General features: G+C 34.7%; 1 protein-coding gene across 15 annotated transcripts in view; it reads right to left on the minus strand.

The window, feature by feature from the left end:
• HERC4 (HECT and RLD domain containing E3 ubiquitin protein ligase 4) overlaps nucleotides 1-21,389 on the minus strand; it is a 133,445-nt gene that overhangs the window by 44,918 nt on the left and 67,138 nt on the right. For all 15 annotated transcript variants that reach the window (XM_049108987.1, XM_049108988.1, XM_049108981.1 and 12 more), the window contains 6 exons: nucleotides 13,712-13,788; nucleotides 13,319-13,443; nucleotides 12,018-12,077; nucleotides 11,774-11,885; nucleotides 11,099-11,288; nucleotides 9,292-9,464 (listed from right to left, as the gene is read on the minus strand). In XM_049108987.1, the coding sequence (XP_048964944.1) occupies nucleotides 9,292-9,464; nucleotides 11,099-11,288; nucleotides 11,774-11,885; nucleotides 12,018-12,077; nucleotides 13,319-13,443; nucleotides 13,712-13,788 (737 nt within the window). The remainder of the gene's footprint in view (nucleotides 1-9,291; nucleotides 9,465-11,098; nucleotides 11,289-11,773; nucleotides 11,886-12,017; nucleotides 12,078-13,318; nucleotides 13,444-13,711; nucleotides 13,789-21,389) is intronic.

Raw genomic sequence — 21,389 nt, forward strand, 5'->3', positions numbered from 1 at the left:
AGAGCTAAAGCCATAAGATAATCAATCAAGTAGCCTGAATGACAAGGATTGGCAGATAGTTCCAAAGAGAAACAGAATGCCAGAAATGGGTCACCTGTGGCAAAGCAAGAAGATACCACTGTCAAGCAAGCAGGGAAGAAGAAATCACTTAAAACTGTAAGAAACTGCTTAAAGCTGAGTATGGGGGATCCCTGGGTGCAGCGGTTTGGTGCCTGCCTTTGGCCCAGGGCGCGATCCTGGAGACCCGGGATGGAATCCCACGTCAGGCTCCTGGTGCATGGAGCCTGCTTCTCCCTCTGCCTATGTCTCTGCCTCTCTCTTTCTCTCTGTATGCCTATCATAAATAAAGTTAGGAAAAAAAAAAAAAAAAGCTGAGTATGGGATAGCTTGACAGCATAAAACCGCTTGGTGCCCCAGATAGTTTCCACTCACTCACAGAGTTTTTTTGCACACACCTCCACTGGGTAGTCATGAGGATGACTAGGAACAGGGCAAAAGATCATGAGTCTCTTCCAGTGGTGCAAGGAACTGGCTGCCACTGTGAAAGGAAAGAAGGCCTGTCACCCTGTCCAAATTCTTCTTTCATATATTTATAGAGAAAAAGTCTTAAATCACTGAGGAAAGTGAAGGAAATTCCATGCCCTGTTTTTGGAGAAGGTAAAAAAAAACCTTCACCTCAATAGGAGGAATGGGGGCAAGAAGAGTCCCAAGCCCAGAATCTTCTAACAGTATGAGGACTAGAGGACCTGCTGAGGGAGGGATCAGAAACTCTGAGAAAGTCCCACCCTGAGGTCCAGGCATACATAATCACCTATGATCAATGCTATATAATAACAATAAAGAACATTTTCTGTGTTCACTCCTCTGTTAACCTAAAAAACACTGAGTAACCAGCAGGACCAGTTTACCACTGAGGCAGGGCAAGGGTGAGAAGAGAAATCCCTCTATCAGGCATACAGAGCAGAATACAAACACTGAGAAAAAAACTGATATTTCACCTCTGTTCTTTTTTTTTTTTTTTTTTTTTTTTTTTTTCACCTCTGTTCTAAGCATCAGGCAGCATTAGAGGAATCTGAAGCCTCTGGTACAATGAAGGTAACTACAGCAAAATAAAAATTTAATCCCAGTTTAACTCTTGACTAGACTGACTTAAGTCCCTACACTGACAGCTGCACAGAAGAGGCGAACCCATTTATAGGCTTTAAATCTATTTACCCCCGCCTTTACTATTTTACAGACAACCAAATATTATGAGACATACAAAAAAAGCAAATAAGCAAAACAAAACAATCAAACAAAAACCACACACACAAGTCACAGAAATCAACAGAGCCAGACTCAAAGATAACTCAGATGATGGAGCAAGGCAACAGAGGTTTTACAAAAATATTCTGAACTTAATGAAAATAGAAATACAGCATATGAAAATGTGGGGTGCTGGTCAAACAGCGCATAAAAGAAAACTTAGCATTAAACAATCCTGTTAGAAAAAAAGGAATAAAACCTGTGATCTAAGCCTCTCTTTCAAGGATGTAAAAAAACGAGCAAATTAAAGAAAAATCAAGTAGAGAAAAAAGGATATAAAGAGCAGAAATTGATGAAAGAGAAAATAAAAACACTAGGGAAAAAAATCAATGAAAGTAACTGCTTTATGGAACTATCAATAAAGTTGATAAGACTCTGAGAAAAGGGGAGAAGAGAGAAATCACCACTATCAGGAATGAAAAAGGGGACATCACCACACAGGCATACATAAACATCACCATATTGGCTTACCAAAACTGACTCAAGAAGAAACAGAAAACATGAATTACACTGTTTATTTTTATTTAAATTCAATTAATTAAAATATAATTTATTATTGGTTTCAGAGGTAGAGGTCATGATTCATCAGTCTTATATAATACCCAATGCTCATTACATCACATACCCTCCTAATGTTCATCACCCAGTTACCCATTCCCACACCCCTACCCAATTTATTTTAAAATTTAATATGACATTTTTAAATTTCCCAAAAGAAAACTCCAGTCTAAGATGGTTTCACTGGTGAATTCTATAAAATATTTAAGGAAGAAATAATACCAATCTTAAACTCAGAAAAGAGAGAAAGAGGGATTATTTCTTAATTCATTTTATGAAGCTAGAGTAACCTTGATAATAAAAAAGTTGATGACAATATGAGAAACAAAAATTATCAGATCAATATCCCTCATGAATATAGATATAAAATCTTCAGTAAAGTATTAGCAAATTAAACCCAACAGTATGTATAAAGTATAACATATAATGCCTAAGTGGAACTTATCCCAGGAATGCAAGATGGGTATAATATTCAAATATCAATGGATTTTACTACATTTGAGGAAAAAAATGCAGAGAAGAAAAAAAAAAAGCCTTGTTCATCTCAATAGATGCACAGAAATGCATATAACAATATTCAGCAACTCTTCACAATAAACACTCCAAGCAGAATAGGAATAGAAAGGGACACTTCTTCAAATTGATAAAGCCCACCTAAAAAAAACCCACAAATACTCTACAGCTACCATCATACTTAGTAACAAAATACTGAATGCTTTCTAAGATTAGGAACTAGGCAAGATATCCACTGTAACCAACATTATACTAGAAGTCTTAGTCAATGAAGGAAGAAAATAACATGCTGTGTACATAAAAAATTCAAATGAATCTGTAAGAGAATTACTGAAACTAATTTAATTTACCAGGGTCACGGGGTATAAGGTCAATACACAAAACACAAATGAATTTCTCCCTACCAGCAATAAACTGGAAAAATTTTTTAAAAATGTATTTCAAGGGGATCCCTGGGTGGCGCAGCGGTTTGGCGCCTGCCTTTAGCCCAGGGCGCGATCCTGGAGACCCGGGATCGAGTCCCACATCGGGCTCCCGGTGCATGGAGCCTGCTTCTCCCTCTGCCTGTGTCTCTCTGCCTCTCTCTCTTTCTGTAACTATCATAAATAAATAAAAATTTTAAAAGAATTAAAAATATTTAAACAAAATGTATTTCATTACAACGGCAACAAAAACAAAATATTTAGGAATAAATTTAACAAAAGATGTTTCAGATCTCAGAACTACAAAACACTGCTGATAGAAAATAGAGATCCAAATATATAAAGAGAGCTACTTAGTTCACAGACAGTAAAAGACTCAACAAATGCAAAAGATACAAAATTTGACTGGACTCCACAGTTTTTTAAAAAGCAGCAACAAAAAAAAATTTGGTACAAAAGAAGAAATCTGAATATGCCTGGATAGCCAGATAGATGATATTACAGAATTACAGTTAAATTTCCTTAAGAAAAGTAACAGTATTGCTGTTATGCAGGAAAATACCCAAGAAGAGAAATGCTAAGGTGATATCAGGATTTACTTTCAAACGACAAGAAAAAAGTATATACATATACATATGTAAAAGCAAATGTGACAGCAAGTTAATTTCTGAATCTAGAATGGAGGGCATGTATGTGTATGTGTTTCGTTTGTCTTTCAATGTTTCTTTATATATAAAGTTAGTCAAAATAAAAATTGAATAGTAAAGTGAATGAAAAGGATTTCAAAGAAAGTTTGAGGAAGAAAATTCTAGGCAGAGAATAGCATGAGCTAAAAGAAAAATTCCATAGAGAAATTAGGTTTTAGAGTCAATAAATGATAGAATGATATTTTATTAAAATTTTCTATTGACAGTGTGAAGAATAGTCAAAAATAAGTACAAAGGCTAGTGGTAGGGAAATAAATAAAATATTAAAGACTCAAGATTTCTAGATAATAAAAAAGAATGCAGAGGCTGTGGTAGCTAATTGATAACAAAAGAGTCAAAGCCAAGTTCAAAATTCAAGCATGACTAATTGAAAAACAAATGCTGGCAACACAAATATATAGAAGTCAGGAAAAGGTGACAGTTTTGGTAGGAGAGAAGAGCTGGAAGTATGAGAAATTTGGTATTAAATCTTTTTTAATTTTAAAATGATGGCAAGACTGACAAGAAGCTCAAGAGGAAGGTTTGCCTAAAACACCTAACTGAGAACATTTTCTTTAAAGAAGACAAACCTAAAAAAAAAAAAAAAAAAAAAAAAAAAAAAAAAAATAAGACAAACCTGTGGCAGGAGATGAGACAGAGGTAGAAAGGGCCAATAAACAAAATAAACAAAGAGGGCCAAATGCAGACCACTAAGAAAGATGCCACATTTAGAAGAAAATAAAATATCAAAAGAAACAACTTTTAAGCTCACAACAAACTAAATAAAACTAGCTAAATATCGTATAAAATATAACGAAAGTACTTGGTTTAGGAACAAAAGAAATCACTTAGTAGAGGTATAAATCTATGAGACAGTGCTTGTGTCCAAACAAGCACTCTAGAACCATGAGATGAATGAATGGACAAATAAAATGAGAAACAGATTATCTATCTATCAATCTATCTATATCTACACATAGTTTGTGCCTCTGATGGCACTTTACATTTTCACCAAAATGCAGATTTTTACCTTAAAATCCATTCAGATGTTATGTTGCACTAATAAAATAATAATAGGTATCATTATGGACCACTTACTAAGTAACATCATGTACATTACCTAGTTTAATCCTTAAAACAACTCTACAAAATAGCTACTATTACTACCATCATATAGATGAATATATACTAAGGCTTGGAGTTCAAGAGTCTTAACCAAGGTCACAAAGCTAACAGAGCCAGAAATCTAACATGGGCCTCTGCAATATGCATGCACTTTAAAAAAAATATACATTTTTAGGCATTTTCGGGGTGCCTAGGTGGCTCAGTCCATAAATTGCCAATTCATGATTTAGGCTCAGGTCATGATCGCAGCAGGGTCATGAGCTGGAGCCTTGTGTGGGGCTCTGCTCCAGCAGGGAACCAGCTTGTGATTCTCTCCCTCTGCCCCTCCCTGAGCTCTCTCTCAGATAAATAAATAAATCTTTAAAAAGAAAATAATGCTTTTCAAAGTTGATACTTTTAATCCCTCTATTCGGTGACAAAAGCACCCTGAGCTCTTTTTTTTCATTGTTTTATTAAATTTATATCTGTGGTCAGGATACACGTTTGGGAGCCTGACTAGGTTTTGTAAAACTCCTATTCCTGGCTTTCAAACAAAAAGATACTTAGCTTATACATGGAGATCAAAACCTTCATCCAAGAGCAGTGGTCAGCAAACTATAGCCTGTGGGCCAAATTGTGCCCATAGACTGTTTTTATAAGTAAAGTTTTACTGGAAAGTAGCTATGAATATCCATTTACATATTGTCTACAGTCTAGTTTAGAACTTTTTTTTTTATTTTAAGAGTTGAGTAATTTCAAGAGACCATATGGCTTGCAAAGTGTAAAATATTACTACCTGGCCCTTTACAAGTAAAGTTTGTAGGCCCTTGCCCTAGCATCTTTAGTCAAGCTCTTTCTACTAAAAAATAAAACATACACAATAATTACATAGAAATCTCTTCAGCTTTTCCCTGTCCAATATTTATGTTTGTAAATATACACACCAACTTTTAATCACATTGGACTCTAAAATTTAGTAAGCCTGGTACAAAATGAGCCACATCTCACTGACCTCTGATATATATTTTTATCTTAAATATTTCAGATTTTAAAAGTAAACTGTAGTTTCCTTCACAAATAGCAACCAATGTTTGCAGTTTGTAATATCCTACAGATAAATGTTTTTGAAAAGAAGTGCTATGTTAGAATAAAAATTAACAATTTAGAAACCATTTGGTTCATAAACAAATTTCAGTCAAATTTACACTTGGGGGAAAATTATGGCTGATACTTAACTTAGTCACAATGATTTAACAACTAAAGAGAAAATCAGTTAACACTGCTTTTAAAAACAGGGAAATTAGACATTGAACAACAAGACTAATCTAAAAGACCTGCATACATATATAATGATATACTTAGAAAATCAACAGTTTTAAAAATAAATTTAAAAAAAATATAAAAATACATTTGTGTGGTAGATAACACTGACATTTTCTGGAGGAAGCCTTCTTCCTTTCTTCTTCAGAGTTATGAGCCCTCTTACGTGTTCTCACAGCACCCTTAATTTTCCTTAATCTAGCACTCACCAAGCTATGTATCAAATGTTTATTTACTTGTATGTATATAACTGCTTTATATTTATAACCTCAACAAGGGCAGAAATCACATCTTTTCCTCATCGCTGCATCCCTAATACACTGATAAGCATATAGCAGGCACTCAGTAAATATTTGTGAAATGAATAAAAAAGAAGAAATCACAAGTTCAAAACAACCTATACATTATTATTGCCTAAAATATACAAAATAAAATCTATATGTTTGATCATAATACTTATTTCACATTTTCATTACTGTTTAGTAGTATTCTGGTTTACAAACCTCAGTTCAGAGGTGGTGTATGTTTAGTATATATGTGTGCCTGGTCTGTTTGGTTTATTAAGGGTTCCCTATAAAAAAACAAACAAACCACAAAACAAAACTGAAAATCACTGATTTAGAAGGTAGCATGATATGTAGCAATTAGGCTATGGAGACCAAATCAGTCTTCTCTTTAGGTACATCAGACTCTACAATGTACTGTGTCAAAACTCAAAAACTACTAAATAACCAAATGACTTGCCAATAAACTCATGTATCTAGTAATATATCCATTCCTGACAGCAAGTACCAAAGCTATCTTTCTTATAATACCATTTGGAACACTGGGAATGATTTTTACTTAAAAGCTTTTGAAAGGACATGACATAAGGGAGGAACAAGTCATCCATATATCTTAAAATGATTAGTAAACACACAGTCCAGTTCTCTAGCTCCTAATCTGGTTCCTAATCCTTGTCAAGAAGGCAACTGTTTGAGGAAACTTCTAATTTTCAACCATGGAGCAGAGAGAAGGAATATATACACAGCTGTCAGACAGAAGGTGTCTTTGAAAAAACAAATTTCTGATAAGCAACTTGGGTTTCACTAAAGATGAAAATGAATCATCCTAATAGTTAATGTCCACAAATACCTATTTATGGCAGATTAGGACCAAGGAAAGTTTTCTCCAAAGTAAGGAGCAGGAGAAAGATAAATGATTGCCCTAAAGACCCCCAGTAAGAGATGCTTCAGACATTAATATCATTATCATTCTGCTTCTGAGTATATAACAACTTCAAACAACAAACCCATTTCCTCATAACCCAATAAATCAAACTGAAAGTAGCTGTTTCCCATCCAAATAGTGGTAGTGTTGGTTAATAAAATGAGTCTAGATGTATGATTGTAGATTACATGAATTCTTATGAATGTAGATTACATATATTGTATAATTAGAATAATACATTAATCCTGGGAAACTATCAAGGCTAGTAATCCTTATTGTATAGATCATTTTTCCATTTACATATATGATAAAAAAGACTTGTTTAAAATCACACTGGAAGCAGCAAAAAATGGTCTTTTAATAATAAAATGCTATCTACAATTATTTAAGTATGCCTACAGATATAGGGGCATAAAATAAAAGCAAATCCTCTTCTAAACATGTTCTATTACTATACCTGCGGATAGAGAAATACATTAGAAGCAGCAGGGGCTTTGGAAGTAGATTTGGATTTCAACTCTGCTACTTACTAGTTTATGACCTTTGACATTTAGATTAAAGGGCAAAATATAAACTATTCAGAATTTACTAAGTTAAATGAAGAATATATGTAAAGTGCTCACACGAATTAATGTTCAAAGGAGGTTCTAATTCTGGTCACTGTTAAAATGATTTCCCCATCCCTTTTAGCCAGCAAGAAGAAGGATCCTAGTATCTCAAGTACAGCTCCATCAAAAAAGTCTCTGGAGATGGAGCCCCATAGGGTTCTAGCTCAGTAGAAGTTGAGGCTTCTGAACTAGGCAAAGCACTTTAAGCTAATTGCTCAAGTTCTGTCTTTAATTATGAAGAAAAGTTCAACTTCCCCTCCTTCTCCCACCTTCCCTTTAACTTGTGGTAAAAGACACAGCTAAGGAAAACAATTATTTTTTAAAGAGGTAATAAAGATAAGTAGATAAAGAAGTGAGAGAGTGAATAATTATTTGGCAATAGAGTCCAACTGACAAAGGATGGTTCACTGAAGTAAAAGGAAAAGAGAATCCAGAGGTTAGAAAAAAAATCTAGTTAATCTCTTGAATCCTAGACAAACGGCATACAGAAAAGTAGAGACTCATCCTATGAAGACATAGGATCTTAACAGCATTTTACTGCAGAATCCAATTAACCCTAAAATGCTGGAAGAAAGTCTTATTCCAGGAAAGGCAAGTTTAAGAATGATTTGTTTCCCATGGGAAGAAATGGCAATCATCTCATCAATTATAATAAGAGAAATGACTATTTTACTAGGAATCTTGAAAATACTCAATACCAAAGAAAAAAGTAAATAAGGAAAAAAGGAAATACCCAGGAACTACACTGAAAGAATAAGCAGTACTATCTCTTTTATTCATTTCCCTTAGTACTAGGGAAAAAGGGTCTGAAAATGCTAAAGAAGCTATTAAGGAGAGGAAACTAAAGATTAGGTTTGTTTGGGTTTTTCAGTCATTCTAGAGATAAGAAACATGCTTCTCCCTTACGTCATGTCTCCCAAAATAGCTTCTCAAGAATACCAAATGGCATAACAGAGATATACCTACCAGCTGTCAGGGATGTCTCAAATCCATCTTTAATGAAACAGCTGAGACTCTACTTCTTCCCATAACTTTGAACTGCTACAAGTGTAAAGGTTACTATTTGTTACACTGGGAAGAAGGGCAGGAAAGAACAATAGGCAAATTAATGAATTATATATGGTTCCAATTTCAAGTTAGTCGTTTATTTCAAATGAAACATTCTACTTCGATTGAAACCATTAATACCCAATAGCAAAGAACTTGAGTTTAAATGTTCATCATCACAACCAGGATGCAAATCTCTCTCATATGATAACCACATATAAATGACAAAACTATATTTAAACTAATAAATTATGTTCTTCAAAGGGAAATGTTAAGTAGAATTCTAATTCATTAGTATGCTATTGTTCTGCCCAACTACAGACAAGTTACCTACAAATGCCTAACAGAGCTCCAACTTTTTTTTTTTTTTTTTCAGAAAAACTTAGGTAACTTTTCCAAATATCTTTAATCTATATCTCTTACGCTAACCTAAACCTATAATATTAACGATAAAATAAACATCATCAATCTGTTAGCATCAATGAGGAAAGAGGAAAATAAAAGAACTATTGGACATACCTTATGCAATATTTCTAAAACCTTTAATGCAGTATGAAGAAAACTGTTGAAAATTCTTCTTTCAGAAGGGGGAATGCCGATCTTGTAGAGTTTCAAAAGATGTACCACAACTTCCTTAAAAAGTTCTACAATCTTGAGGAATAGTGGAGGTTCAAGTACTGACCACCAGTTTTCTGTTATTAAAGGGTAAATATACAAATAAAATGAATTTTTTTTTAAATCACAATTTTCAAAATCACACAAGACTTTTCTTCTAAAAGCAGTGGTCTTAACCCTTTCAAAATTTCACAAAGACATAAAAAACACAGTATTTTATGTAACATTTCTACCATTTACAGATACCATCTACTTTCAAGTTAAAGAATACTGTTCTACAAGCTCTTAGAAGCAAAAATAAAGTAGGAAAGGTCTACTGAATGTATTTCTTGGCTTCTTAAATTACATTTAAAAACTCATTACTATACCTAATATTAAAATCAGTTATTAAAAAGTACTTTGGGGGATGGGGACACTCGGTTAGCTCCATAGGAATAGCACATGACTTTTGATTGTGGGGTCGAGAGTTCATGTCCCATGTTAGATGTACAGATTACTAAAAATAATAAACTTAAAAACTCATACCACACCTTAAAAAAAAGGTCCTCTGAAAGTAAGAATTTTAATTTTTAAACACTCTAAAATCCCAATATTAGGGATCTTTCCAAGTTTTATTTTCCAATTTAACATAAAGTTGAAATATTGTGAAGCACCACTTTTAAAATGCAAGGTACTCTTGAAAAATGGATACAGAAAATAATGTATTCTTCCCCATATTCACTATGCTTGTAGTTATTAACTACAAACACCATAATCCTATGAAGCAGATAGAAATACTAGGATTTCTGACAACATGGAAACAATATTCTTATGAATACTGCTTCACTTTTATTCACTATCTCAGAATCAAGGATTTTTTTTTTAAGATTTTATTTATTTATTCATGACAGAGAGAGAGAGAGAGACAGGCAGAGGGAGAAGCAGACTCTGTGCCGGGAGCCTGACGTGGGACTCGATCCCGGGTCTCCAGGATCACACCCTGGGCTGAAGGAGGCCCTAAACCGCTGGGCCACCGGGGCTGCCCAGAATCAAGGATTCTACTCCTTGCTTGCTACTTCCTCTGTTCACTCTCAGCCTAAAACTTTTTGTACTGATTTTATGACTTCTATATATCTTAGTTTTACTAACCAATAAATACTATCAGGAAGGGAAGTATTGGGTTAAATGTAGCAAGCAAACTGTAATGGCCAGGAGACAGAGATGAAATCTATAAAACTTGAAAACTAAGGCTGAGAAAAATTTAGGGCAAAAAATTGCAGCAGATAGAACAATAAGATCAGATTAGTGGTAGACTCTCATCTACATGTAGAGAAATAAAATCAAACATTGGGAAATTAGCAAGTGAGAGATATACAAGGCAAAGAATTAACAGAGCTCAAAGAGGATTTAATATCCATGTCTGTTCAGTTTTAAATTGTTCCTCCTACTTTCTTTAATAGCAAGACCAAGGGGATGAAGGAAGGAAAACAGTTTTTATCTTTCCAGATACTGTCTCTACTGTTGTATTTGATTAAATTTTAATATTTACAAGCTTTGCCTCTAATAACTAGCATGATTAGAAAAAAGCAATGAAAGGAAAAACAAGTTCATTTTTCTATAAGACAATGTCAAATAAGCAGGGTAGCAAAATTTAAGTCAGCAAAAAATTAAAAACTTATTAGCATTTTCATTTAAAAAGTTACAAAAGAAAAAAAATACTAAAAATCCTTACCAAGTACTTTCAGTGGTGCCTTTTCTAGATTTACAAGAGCTGTACCAAAGGGAATTGCTATTGTTGTGAAATTGTTGGAATCACTCATCAGGGGACATTCTGGTAGAGTAAGATAAAACCTCAATGCTTCAACATCAGGTAAGGAACTAGTCAGTTTAGGAATAAGATTCTTTTCCAAACTAGCTGCCACCTATATTTTGACAAAAAGTAAAACCTACTTTATTTAAAATGAATGTACTTTCAAAAAAGAAGAAGGAGAAAAATCATAAACACAGCAAACATGAAATGGTAAAAAATATATGTATTACAATGAATCACTGAATGTACTTTGAAGCACAGTGAAAATGTCTAAGAATTGCTAAGAGCATTTTAAAAATCTTGTCTCAAACTCTATAGCTATACCTATATAAAGACTTAACCAACACTGTAATGTTAAGTAAAGGTTTACTCAAATATCTGGAAAGATTTATAGATATTTGATAGCTAAATTATAAATGTTCTAAAATAAAACCTTATTTTAATTCTTATATTAGCTTATATAATAAAATAATAGAAAATACATCATAATGAAGCATTTGAAACTGAAGTTAATTAGGCTATAAATATACAAAGTAACATAGAATGTAAAGTTCAACAGGCTACATGACACAAATATAAAATACTTTAAAAACAAACCTGCTGAGATATCTGAGGATGATCAGGTTGTATAAGTTTGTGGAATAAAAGCCTAGCAGCATTCATATCAACCCCTGAAAACTTGGTGCCTGTTCTATAGTGATCATCATTGCTATAAAAGAAAAAAAAACAAAAAAAGGAGACAGAGAGAAGGAAAATAATAAAATCTTAAAGTTATTTCACTTATTTATTACTTAATACAATAAATTTGAAAAATTCTGCATACCAAAGAATTACCACTTACCTAACAGCTAGAAAACTTCCATTTAGACAGCCAGAGGAAGAAAATGTTCCATCTATTTCACTAAAAAGAAAGTCAAAAATCCCCGAATCACAAAATGAAAAATCTACTGTTCATTTTTTCTTTTTAATAAAAATACTTAATACTTAATACCACAGAGCATTCCTCTAACCAATACTCAACTAGTATAAATCAGAATTTTATAAATTATTAAAGATTAAGTAACACTTGATAAAAGTATTAATTGCTGTTTACCCTAGACTTTCTCATTACTTTCATCCTCTGATTCATTAAACAAATCTGATGTTCTTTCCTTTTTGTTTTAAGCCTACAGCACCCAGTATTCTCAGGTGGTCTCCCACCCAAGTATTAACCAGTCTTAACCCTACTTAATTAGCTTCTAAAATCAAATGAGATTAGGCGCATTCAGGATGGTATGACCCTAGACACAAAGCTAATGTTGCTAATTTCTTTTTTTACATAAACATATACATTTAATTTTCTTAATTACACATAGTGGTAAATCTAATCTAGGATGTTACCCTTTTAAGGTCTATACTTTGGGCTTTTAAGAAAAATTTTAATTTGGAAAAACCATCTATACTTAAAAAAGCAGCTTATCAGATATAGTCCTTCATCTCCAAAACCAATGCCACCTGCAACAATAGAAAACTCTAAGTACTAAACAAGTTCATCTATAAGCAAAATATTCAAGAAAGAAGTAATATTTAAATCTTTTAGGGAGTATAAAAGTTAAAAGACAGTGACCACTAGGAAGCCTGAAGTAACATTATTTCAAACCCAATCCTAAAGTGATTGTATTTAGCATTTTAAATTATCAATTAACATTATGTATATGAAAGAATTTCAACGTACATAAATTTAAGAGATCTCTTAAAATATCCATGATTATAGAAATTCTAGACATTTAAACTTACGTATGTAAACCATTTGGTGAATGATTTTTTTTTTTTTTTTTTTTGGTGAGTCATATTAATGAAGTATTTATTTAAATAAAAACCTCTGGGGCACCTGGGTGGCTCAGTGACTGAGCATCGATTTGCCTTTGGCTCAAGCATCGATTTGCCTTTGGCTCAAGTCGTTATCCTGGGGTCCTGGGATTGAGTACTGCAGCAGGCTCCCTGTATCTCCCTGCTTTTCCCTCTGCCTATGTCTCTGCCTCTTTCTCTCTCTCTCATGAATAAATAAAATCTTGAAAAAAAAAAAACCTTCTAAGTACAAGATACCCTACCATGGAGATAAGAGGTTTTGTTTGTGTTGTGTAAGTAAAATGTTTTTCTTACTTGGCTATCTCCACAGGAAACCTCCCAGATGGGTAGCTCAGCCATTTTTGAATTAGAGTTTCATTCACAGTCCAGATCTGCTTTGAAGGATCAGGACATCTAAAGTCATCTGGTGGCCCACAGTTCTAAATTTAAAATAGGCAGATTAGTCAGAGAGAAGATATATATGACTTAAACCAAGACACATTTCCACTATGTATTTGTTTTAACAGAGTGTATCTCTATTAAAATACTTGAAACAATACTTATCAACTGGATCAGAAAAATTCTGTAGACTTGGGGGCAAAAAAATTTAAGGCAATTACTTTGTAACACACAAAGAACATTAACATGGGCTTTAAAAATTCTTCAAAACCATTTCAGCTTAGTAATTATTTGTATGACTACTGTTACCTGGGGATTAGAGTAATGTGAAAAGCTTTGATCTCCACCTGAGAAAATTCTTTTCACACAGAAATATTCTTCAGAATCTATAAAAAAAAAAAAACAAAATGTAAAGAAATTCAAGGTTTACATGACATTTTTCAGAACATCAAATATGCTTTTGTGTTTTCTCTTAATCATCTAACTCAATTAGACCTTCCATTCAGCCATTCAATGATATAAACTGACTTGGAATGTTTTGATTACTATGGAAATGAGGCTCACCGAGTGATACACATTGAATGATTCCAGAAGCCTAAGCAGCACTTAGTAAGTTTACAAATCTTTCTTCTAGCCTGTCAAAAAAGTGGTGTTTTCTAGTCTATGTGTTATCTCAATATATTTTAATTTAACCTGAAGATGATATAAAAATTGCATGAATGGTATATAAAAAAACAGCTCAGAATAAAATAAAAATTAAGAACATTCATTTTTTAAAAGAATGACAACAAAAAAAGTAACTGTTAAAGCTTGAGTAAAATATTCATTAATGCAAAATTATTTTCTCTTAATATAGCTGTACAAAAGTAAGATGACACACACAGCTCTTCACTGGAAACCAGTTATCAATAAAACCCAAATCCAGGGACACCTGGCTGATGCAGTCAGTTAAGCTCTGACTCTTGGTTTCAGCTCAGGTCGTGATCTAAGGGTCATGAGATCAAGCTCTGCCATCATTGGACTTCTTGTTCAGTGGGAGTCTGCTTAAGCCTCTCCCCTACTCTGTATCTATCTACCTCCCTCAAAAAAATCTTAAAAAAAAAAAACAAATCTAGTCCGAAAAAATTAATAAGCAAATTTAGTAGCAGTAAAGTTAAGGCAATAAAGTTCTTTTTCAAAAAGATATTCAAAGCCTCTCCTTTTCTTCTTTTTGGCTTCTCAAAATGGAAAAGAGTTTCTATTATCAAAAGTACTGCTGGGGGAAAAAATGTACTGCTGGGCTAGTACTTAGAGGTATCACATATCAAAACATCAAAGCTCAATACTGTAACCTAAGGCTCATTATTTCCAATAATAATACATTCTGTCATCCTACTCCTGACCACCCCCCCCAACCCTTTAGTTGACTAATTCTTTACCTTGCGTTATTGTGATCATGGCTGCTACAGAATTATAAATTCTTTTTCTTTTTAAAGATTTTTATTTATTTATTCATCAGAGACACAGAAAGAGAGAGGCAGAGGGGAGAAGCAGGCTCCACACAGGAAGCCCAATGCAGGACTCGGTCCTAGAACTCCAGGACCATACCCCGAGCTGAAGGCAGATTCACTCAACTGCTGAGCCACCCAGGCATCCCCAGAATTATAAATCCTTAAGGAATTTAAGTATTATTGCCATAATATTGAGAAAGGCTTTCCTATGTTCATTTGTTTGTTTTTTTAAGTAATCTCTATACTCAATGTGGGGCTCGAACTCACAACCCTGATATCAAGAGCTTCATGCTCTTTCAAATGAGACAGCCAGGAGCCTCAAGGGTTTTCTGATGTTTAAATCAGAAAATTATTTTCTTGTCTTAAGAACTTTTGAACATTTTATTCTTTATTCCCTTTATAATTTAGTGTACACTACTAGGTTAGGATCTAAACTGACCTTTTCTCCCCAATTTTCATGTGTTGAGTAATTCTCCCCTTCTCAGGTCAGTGATACCTTGTTTTATTTTTTTTATTTTTATTTAAAAAAATATTTTATTTATTCATGAGACACGTTGAGAGAGAGAAACAGAGAGAGAGAGAGAGAGAGAGAGAGAGAGAGAGAGAGAGGTGGAGACACAGGAGTCACAGGCAGAGGGAGAAGCAGGCTCCATGCAGGAAGCCTGATGTGGGACTTGATCCCGGGACTCCAGGATCACGCCTTGGGCTGAAGGCAGGCGCTCAACCACTGAGCCACCCAGAGATCCCCGATACTTTGTTTTAAAGTTATAAAAATGTATTACCTCTTCTACCCATAACCATAGCGCTAAACAACACTGATACTCTTCTCTACCAAAAGTGTTCTCTACGACCTTCTCAATATAAATCTCCAAGAACCATTATCAAGCAACTAGAGTATGAACTTGAAATAAAGCTTATATACAATCCCTACATGGAATTCCCACCCCCAGACTTTCCATTAAATTATAATGATCTCAATATCTATGTAGATACCAGTAATCTGATTTTTTAGTTTTATATAATACATATTGCCATATCTAGGAAAGCTATTTCACAGTCTCCTTGCTCTTTACAAAATACTTTTTTTTTTTTTTTTTTTTACAAAATACTTTTTATATTGTCAGAAAAAATTGTGAAGACTTTGAAGTGGGGCCCCTGCGCCTTCCTTCCCCTCCGATTACTAAGCTCTGATTAGAGGACACTTCAGGAATATTTCCACCTGAAAGGTGTCACTGAGCTACTTAATATTCCGCTAATTGTACTTCTATGTAGTAGCAATACTGACAGAAATACAACTATGTACAATTTTTTTAAAAAGATTTTATTTATTTGAGAGAGAGAGCCTGAAGAGCACAAGCAAAGGGAGGGGCAGAGGGAGAGAGAGAGGCAGGCTGAATAGGGAGACCAACCTAGGGTTGAATTTCAGATCATGATCTGAGCAGAAGGCAGACGCTTAACCAGCTGAGCCACCCACGTGCCCTTGTAAGTGCTTTTGATTTACAAGGAAAAGATGTAGTTTCTTATGGTCTCTGAATTCCTTCATACTTTTAGGACATTCAGGACCCCAAATAGCTTCTTAAACAGAGTTTAAGGGGTAAAAAGCACTAATACTTACTGTATTCAAATTTAAAATTAAGAACAAATTTTTTAAAGGTTTATTTATCTTGAAGAGAGAGAAAGCATCAGAGCGGGGGTGAAGGGCAGAGGAGAGAATTCTCAAGTAGACTCCCACTGAGTGTGGAGCCCAATGCAGGGCTCGATTCCAGGACCTTGAGATTATGACAAGCTGAAATCAAGAGTCGGATGCTTAACCAACTGAACCACCCAGTGCCCCTATAACTGAAAATTTTAAAATACTGATCCATTTAAAGATCAGCAATAATGAACACACTCCATGTTAACAAAGATAAGATTTTAGTATTAATACAAATGTCATTTTGAGTTCACAGACCCTCTAACATAACACCACGATCCTGAAGCAAGCCCATTTGTTTTTGAATATGAAAGAACATAAATGAAGACAATGTGGCAAGTGAATTTCATTTGCCGTTTTTTTTTTTTTAAGATCTTATTTATTTATTCATGAGAGAGAGAGAGAGAGGCAGAGACACAGGCAGAGAGAGAAGCAGGCTTCCCACAGGGACAGCCTAATGTGGGACTTGATCCTAGGACCCAGGATGACACCCTGAGCCGAAGGCAGAGGGTCAACCACTGAGCCACCCATTTTAAAATTTTAATTTTAAAACCTCCTTACCTTGGTTTATATTTGACTCTGAAAGAAGCTATAAAATGTGTTAGTATCTTAGGGTGTGCTCCCATGGTTTACTGATTGATGCCTTCACCTATGATATAAAATGTTATTCTTTACTTTTATGTGTGTAATCTGTTAGCAAAAATTATGTGTCTTATTAGAATAGTTTTCGATGCGTTATGTTGACTTTATTGTTTTTCATTATTTAAGGGGGGAAAATCAAATGTCCCTTAGTTTTAAAAGAGTCAAAAAGTTCTTTTCAATCTCATTACCCTCTACATTTATTTTGAAATCTTTTACTGTTACTTTAATAAAAGATAACTAAATATTGTTTCTAGCATCAATAATCGTATCTTAACAAAGTGTTCAAATCTCCTCTCACAATTTCTTTGATTTTTGCCTTCCTTTATGGGTTTGTTTCCCAAAAATTCATATGTTGAAGTCCTAACTCCCAGTTAACTCAGGATATAACTGTATTTAGAGATAGAGCCTTTTAAAGAGGTGATGAAGGTAAAATGAGGCTGTTAGGGTAGGGCCCTAATTCAATATACCTGGTTGTCCTTATAATAAAGGGAAAAGATGCATACACAGAAAAAAAGCCATGTGAGGACATAGGAAAAGGGAGTCATCACTAGCCAAGGAGAGAGGCCTCAGAAGAAACCAAAACTGCTGACATGATACCTTGATCATAGGCTTCTAGCTGCCAATCTGTGAGAAAATAAATTTCTGTTTTTTAAGCCACCCAGTCTGTGGTATTTTTTATGGCAGCTCTAGCAAACTAATACGATCTGCAAAATTATATCCTAAACAAAAAAATAAAACTTCTAAGATACTTTTTATGTATTAGTGAAAATATCTTTGAAATATCCCAAAGAGGCCTTGGAGAATCACAAAAGTTGTTTTATTACATAAGAAGAGATGCCAGAAATAATCAAGTTTGTATGACATGTTACTATTTTAAGAGTTGCATAAAAAGAGATGTCAAATCAGAAAAGATACTTTATCTTCGCTAAGTTAAATTTATATGGTAAAATGTAATTAATATAAATATTATAGGGGAATCCCCGGGTGGCTCAGCGGTTTAGCGCCTGCCTTTGGCCCAGGGCGCGATCCTGGAGTCCTGGGATCGAGTCCCACGTCGGGCTCCCGACATGGAGCCTGCTTCTCCCTCCTCCTGTGTCTCTGCCTCTCTTTCTCTCTCTATGTCTATCATAAATAAATAAATCTTTAAAAATAAATAAATAAATAAATATCTTAAAAGCCCCTGGATATTTGTCAATATCCCTGCTTTCATTATGTTTCAATATGAAGTAAAACACAATTCAAAACTTTTGAAATTGCTAATTTTCCTATATTTATCAAAGTTCTGGTCCTAATTTCAGTTATTATTTAACTGTTATTTTAAATGTTTTGTGGTATATTCTTACTGCTTTAATTCACATCTAGTATCTCCTTGGTTTGCAAATGGTTTGTAAGTATTTCAGACTTACCCAGGAAGTCTTATAAAAAATACTGATGCCGGGACACCTGGGCGGTTCAGCGGTTGAGCATCTGTCTTTGGCTCAGGATGTGATCCTGGAGTCCTGGGATCGAGTCCCGCATCAGGCTCCCTGCACGGAGCCTGCTTCTCCCTCTGCCTGTGTCTCTGCCTCTCTCTCTGTATCTCTCATGAATAAACACAATCTTTTTTAAAAAAAATACCGATGCCTAACTTATTCAATCTCTTCACTTGATATTCCTGGTGTTATTCCTGGTACATTAGGTATCAGGATTATGTTATATCTCAACATTTTTTCATCTATAAGAAGTTAAGAGTCCTCTACATTTATTTAAAGATTTTTAAAAAATATTATTTATTCATAATTTTTTATTTATATATTTTTTAAAGTTGCTAAGTAGTTTATGAAACTGCTAATCCAAAATCCAACAGACTTAAGAACACTTTACACTGGAATGAACAAACTGATGAAGAAAATTTATTGTGGTTATCTGTTTAGAATAACGTTTAATTTTGTTTTATTTTTTTTAAGATTTTATTTATTTATTCATGATAGACACACAGAAAGAGTTAATTTTGTTTTAATATTGTTTTTTGAATATATAAGGGAACTATTTGTCCTTCTAAAGGTATCTAATTCATAATTTTGTAAATTCTGCTTTGTTAAGCTGAAATGAAACACAGAGACAGCAACAGAGATAGTGAGAGAGAGCACAAGAGGGGAAAAAAGGGAGAAGCAGGCTCCCCACTGAGCCGGAAGTCTGATGCAGGGCTTGATCTCACGAGCCTGGGATCATGACCTGAGCTGAAGGCAGACACTTAATTGACTGAGCCACCCAGGTGCCCCAAAATGAAACATTTAAAAATGGTATTTCCCTCTGCCTCACTTCAACTTGCCAGTATCTCCTGGAAAACAGCTTGTATTCTGGTCTGGCATCCCAATTTTTGTGGCTCTGCCCAGGGACCTCTAGGTCACCTGGCTTTGGAGGCCAATAGGGCTTATATTCACAGATTTCATAGGACTGTAATCAACAGAAAAAAAAGAGTTCTTGAACAGCTACCACCTCTAGGATATAGCAAGAGACAATGTAAGGAGATGTTCAATCTTTCTGTGAGAGTCCTCTTAGTTTATCTTTGTAGCTGTGGCCTGAGAGGCAGGCTTCTAATTACAAACAGGTCTAAGGGTCTACTGTAATCCTCTCCAGAAACCTCAGAAGGAGGGCCTTATTCTCTGTGCTTTCCCTCGGCTACTTTCCAGAGTACCATTACCTCCCAGAGGGGAGCTGTATACACATCCAGTGCCCTGGTTTTTGTGGCTGCCACCTAGTGGATGCCCTTTGATTGCCTGGCTGTGGTGGACTGCGATACTTGTATTCTGGGAACAGGGATCCAAAGAGATCAAAGAGACAGTTCTTAGCTGGCTATCATCTTCCAGCCACAGCACAAACAGCAGACTGAAATATATCCCCAGTCTTTCTGTGAAAAAGGCCTACTTGCATGTTCTGGAGCTTCTAACTTAGGGACTGGCTTCTGGTTTAACATACATCTAGTGACTTAACTAAGGTGATCTCTGGGGATTAAGGCTAGCAGATACCATCTTTGCCCTGTCCCTCTGCATTACTATGAGTCACTGCTATCTCCTGGAAAGGAGGATGGACCATTGTCTGGTGTACTGATTTTCATGGCTACTGCCCAAGCAACCCTTCTAGGCTCTCCGGTGCCTAGTGGGACTTTCACATATGGCCCCCACAGGACCGTACATATTTATTTGCATACTTTAAAAGCTACTGCCTGAGAATCTGCCTTCCAATCAGCCTGAATCTAGTTGCTCCCTGAGATCCTCTCATTTGGGACACCCACAGGCCTTGGCACACTCTCAATTACTAGGAGCCACTAAAAATGAAAGACTGCTTAGACAATCACAAAGGTTTGAGAGACAACCAAGAGCTAGGGTAGGGTTGAACCCATATTACAAAACTATAAATAATCAAAACAATATGGTATTGGCATAAAAACACTTAGACCAATGGAATAGAAAAGAGAGTCCAGAAATAAACCCACACATATATGGTCAATTAATTTATGACAAAGGAGCCAAGAATACACAACGGGAGCCCAGGGAGCAGACAGCGTAGTCTGAGGATCCCCTTGGTTGCACCGGGAGAAGGAGTTCCCCTGCTTGAAGTGCATTTGGTAGAGGTGATACAGTTTTTGTTTTTGTGGATACAGAAAAAGCAATTCTCTTATTTTATTTTTAAATTTTCTACATATTTTTGTAATTTTTAATTTTCTTTTTTGTCTCTCAAGCTTCTCTTAACAAGCAGATCAAAACATACCTAACTTCCTTTATTTTTTTAATTTAAAATTTTTTATTTTATTTTGCTTTATTTATTTATCTATTTAACTTATTCACCCCAAAAGAAAGAATAGGAAGAAATGATGGCCAGGGATTTAATCAATATAAATATAAGTAAGAACTTAAATTCTGAACTAGAATTTCAAACAATTATAAGAATACGAGCTGGGCTCGAAAAAAGCATAGAAGACACTAGAGAATCCCTTACTGCAGAGATAAAAGACCTAAAAGCTAGTCAAGTTGAAACTAAAAATGCTATAACTGAAACGAAAACCCAAATGGATGCCATAACAAGGACAGATGAAGCAGAGATGATCAGTGATATTGAAGATACAATTACAGAAACTAATGAAGCTGAAAAGAAGAGAGAAACAAAGACGATGGATCACAAA

This window comes from Canis lupus, chromosome 4 (genome assembly GCF_003254725.2).
Source record: "Canis lupus dingo isolate Sandy chromosome 4, ASM325472v2, whole genome shotgun sequence".
Classification (NCBI taxonomy): domain Eukaryota; kingdom Metazoa; phylum Chordata; class Mammalia; order Carnivora; family Canidae; genus Canis; species Canis lupus.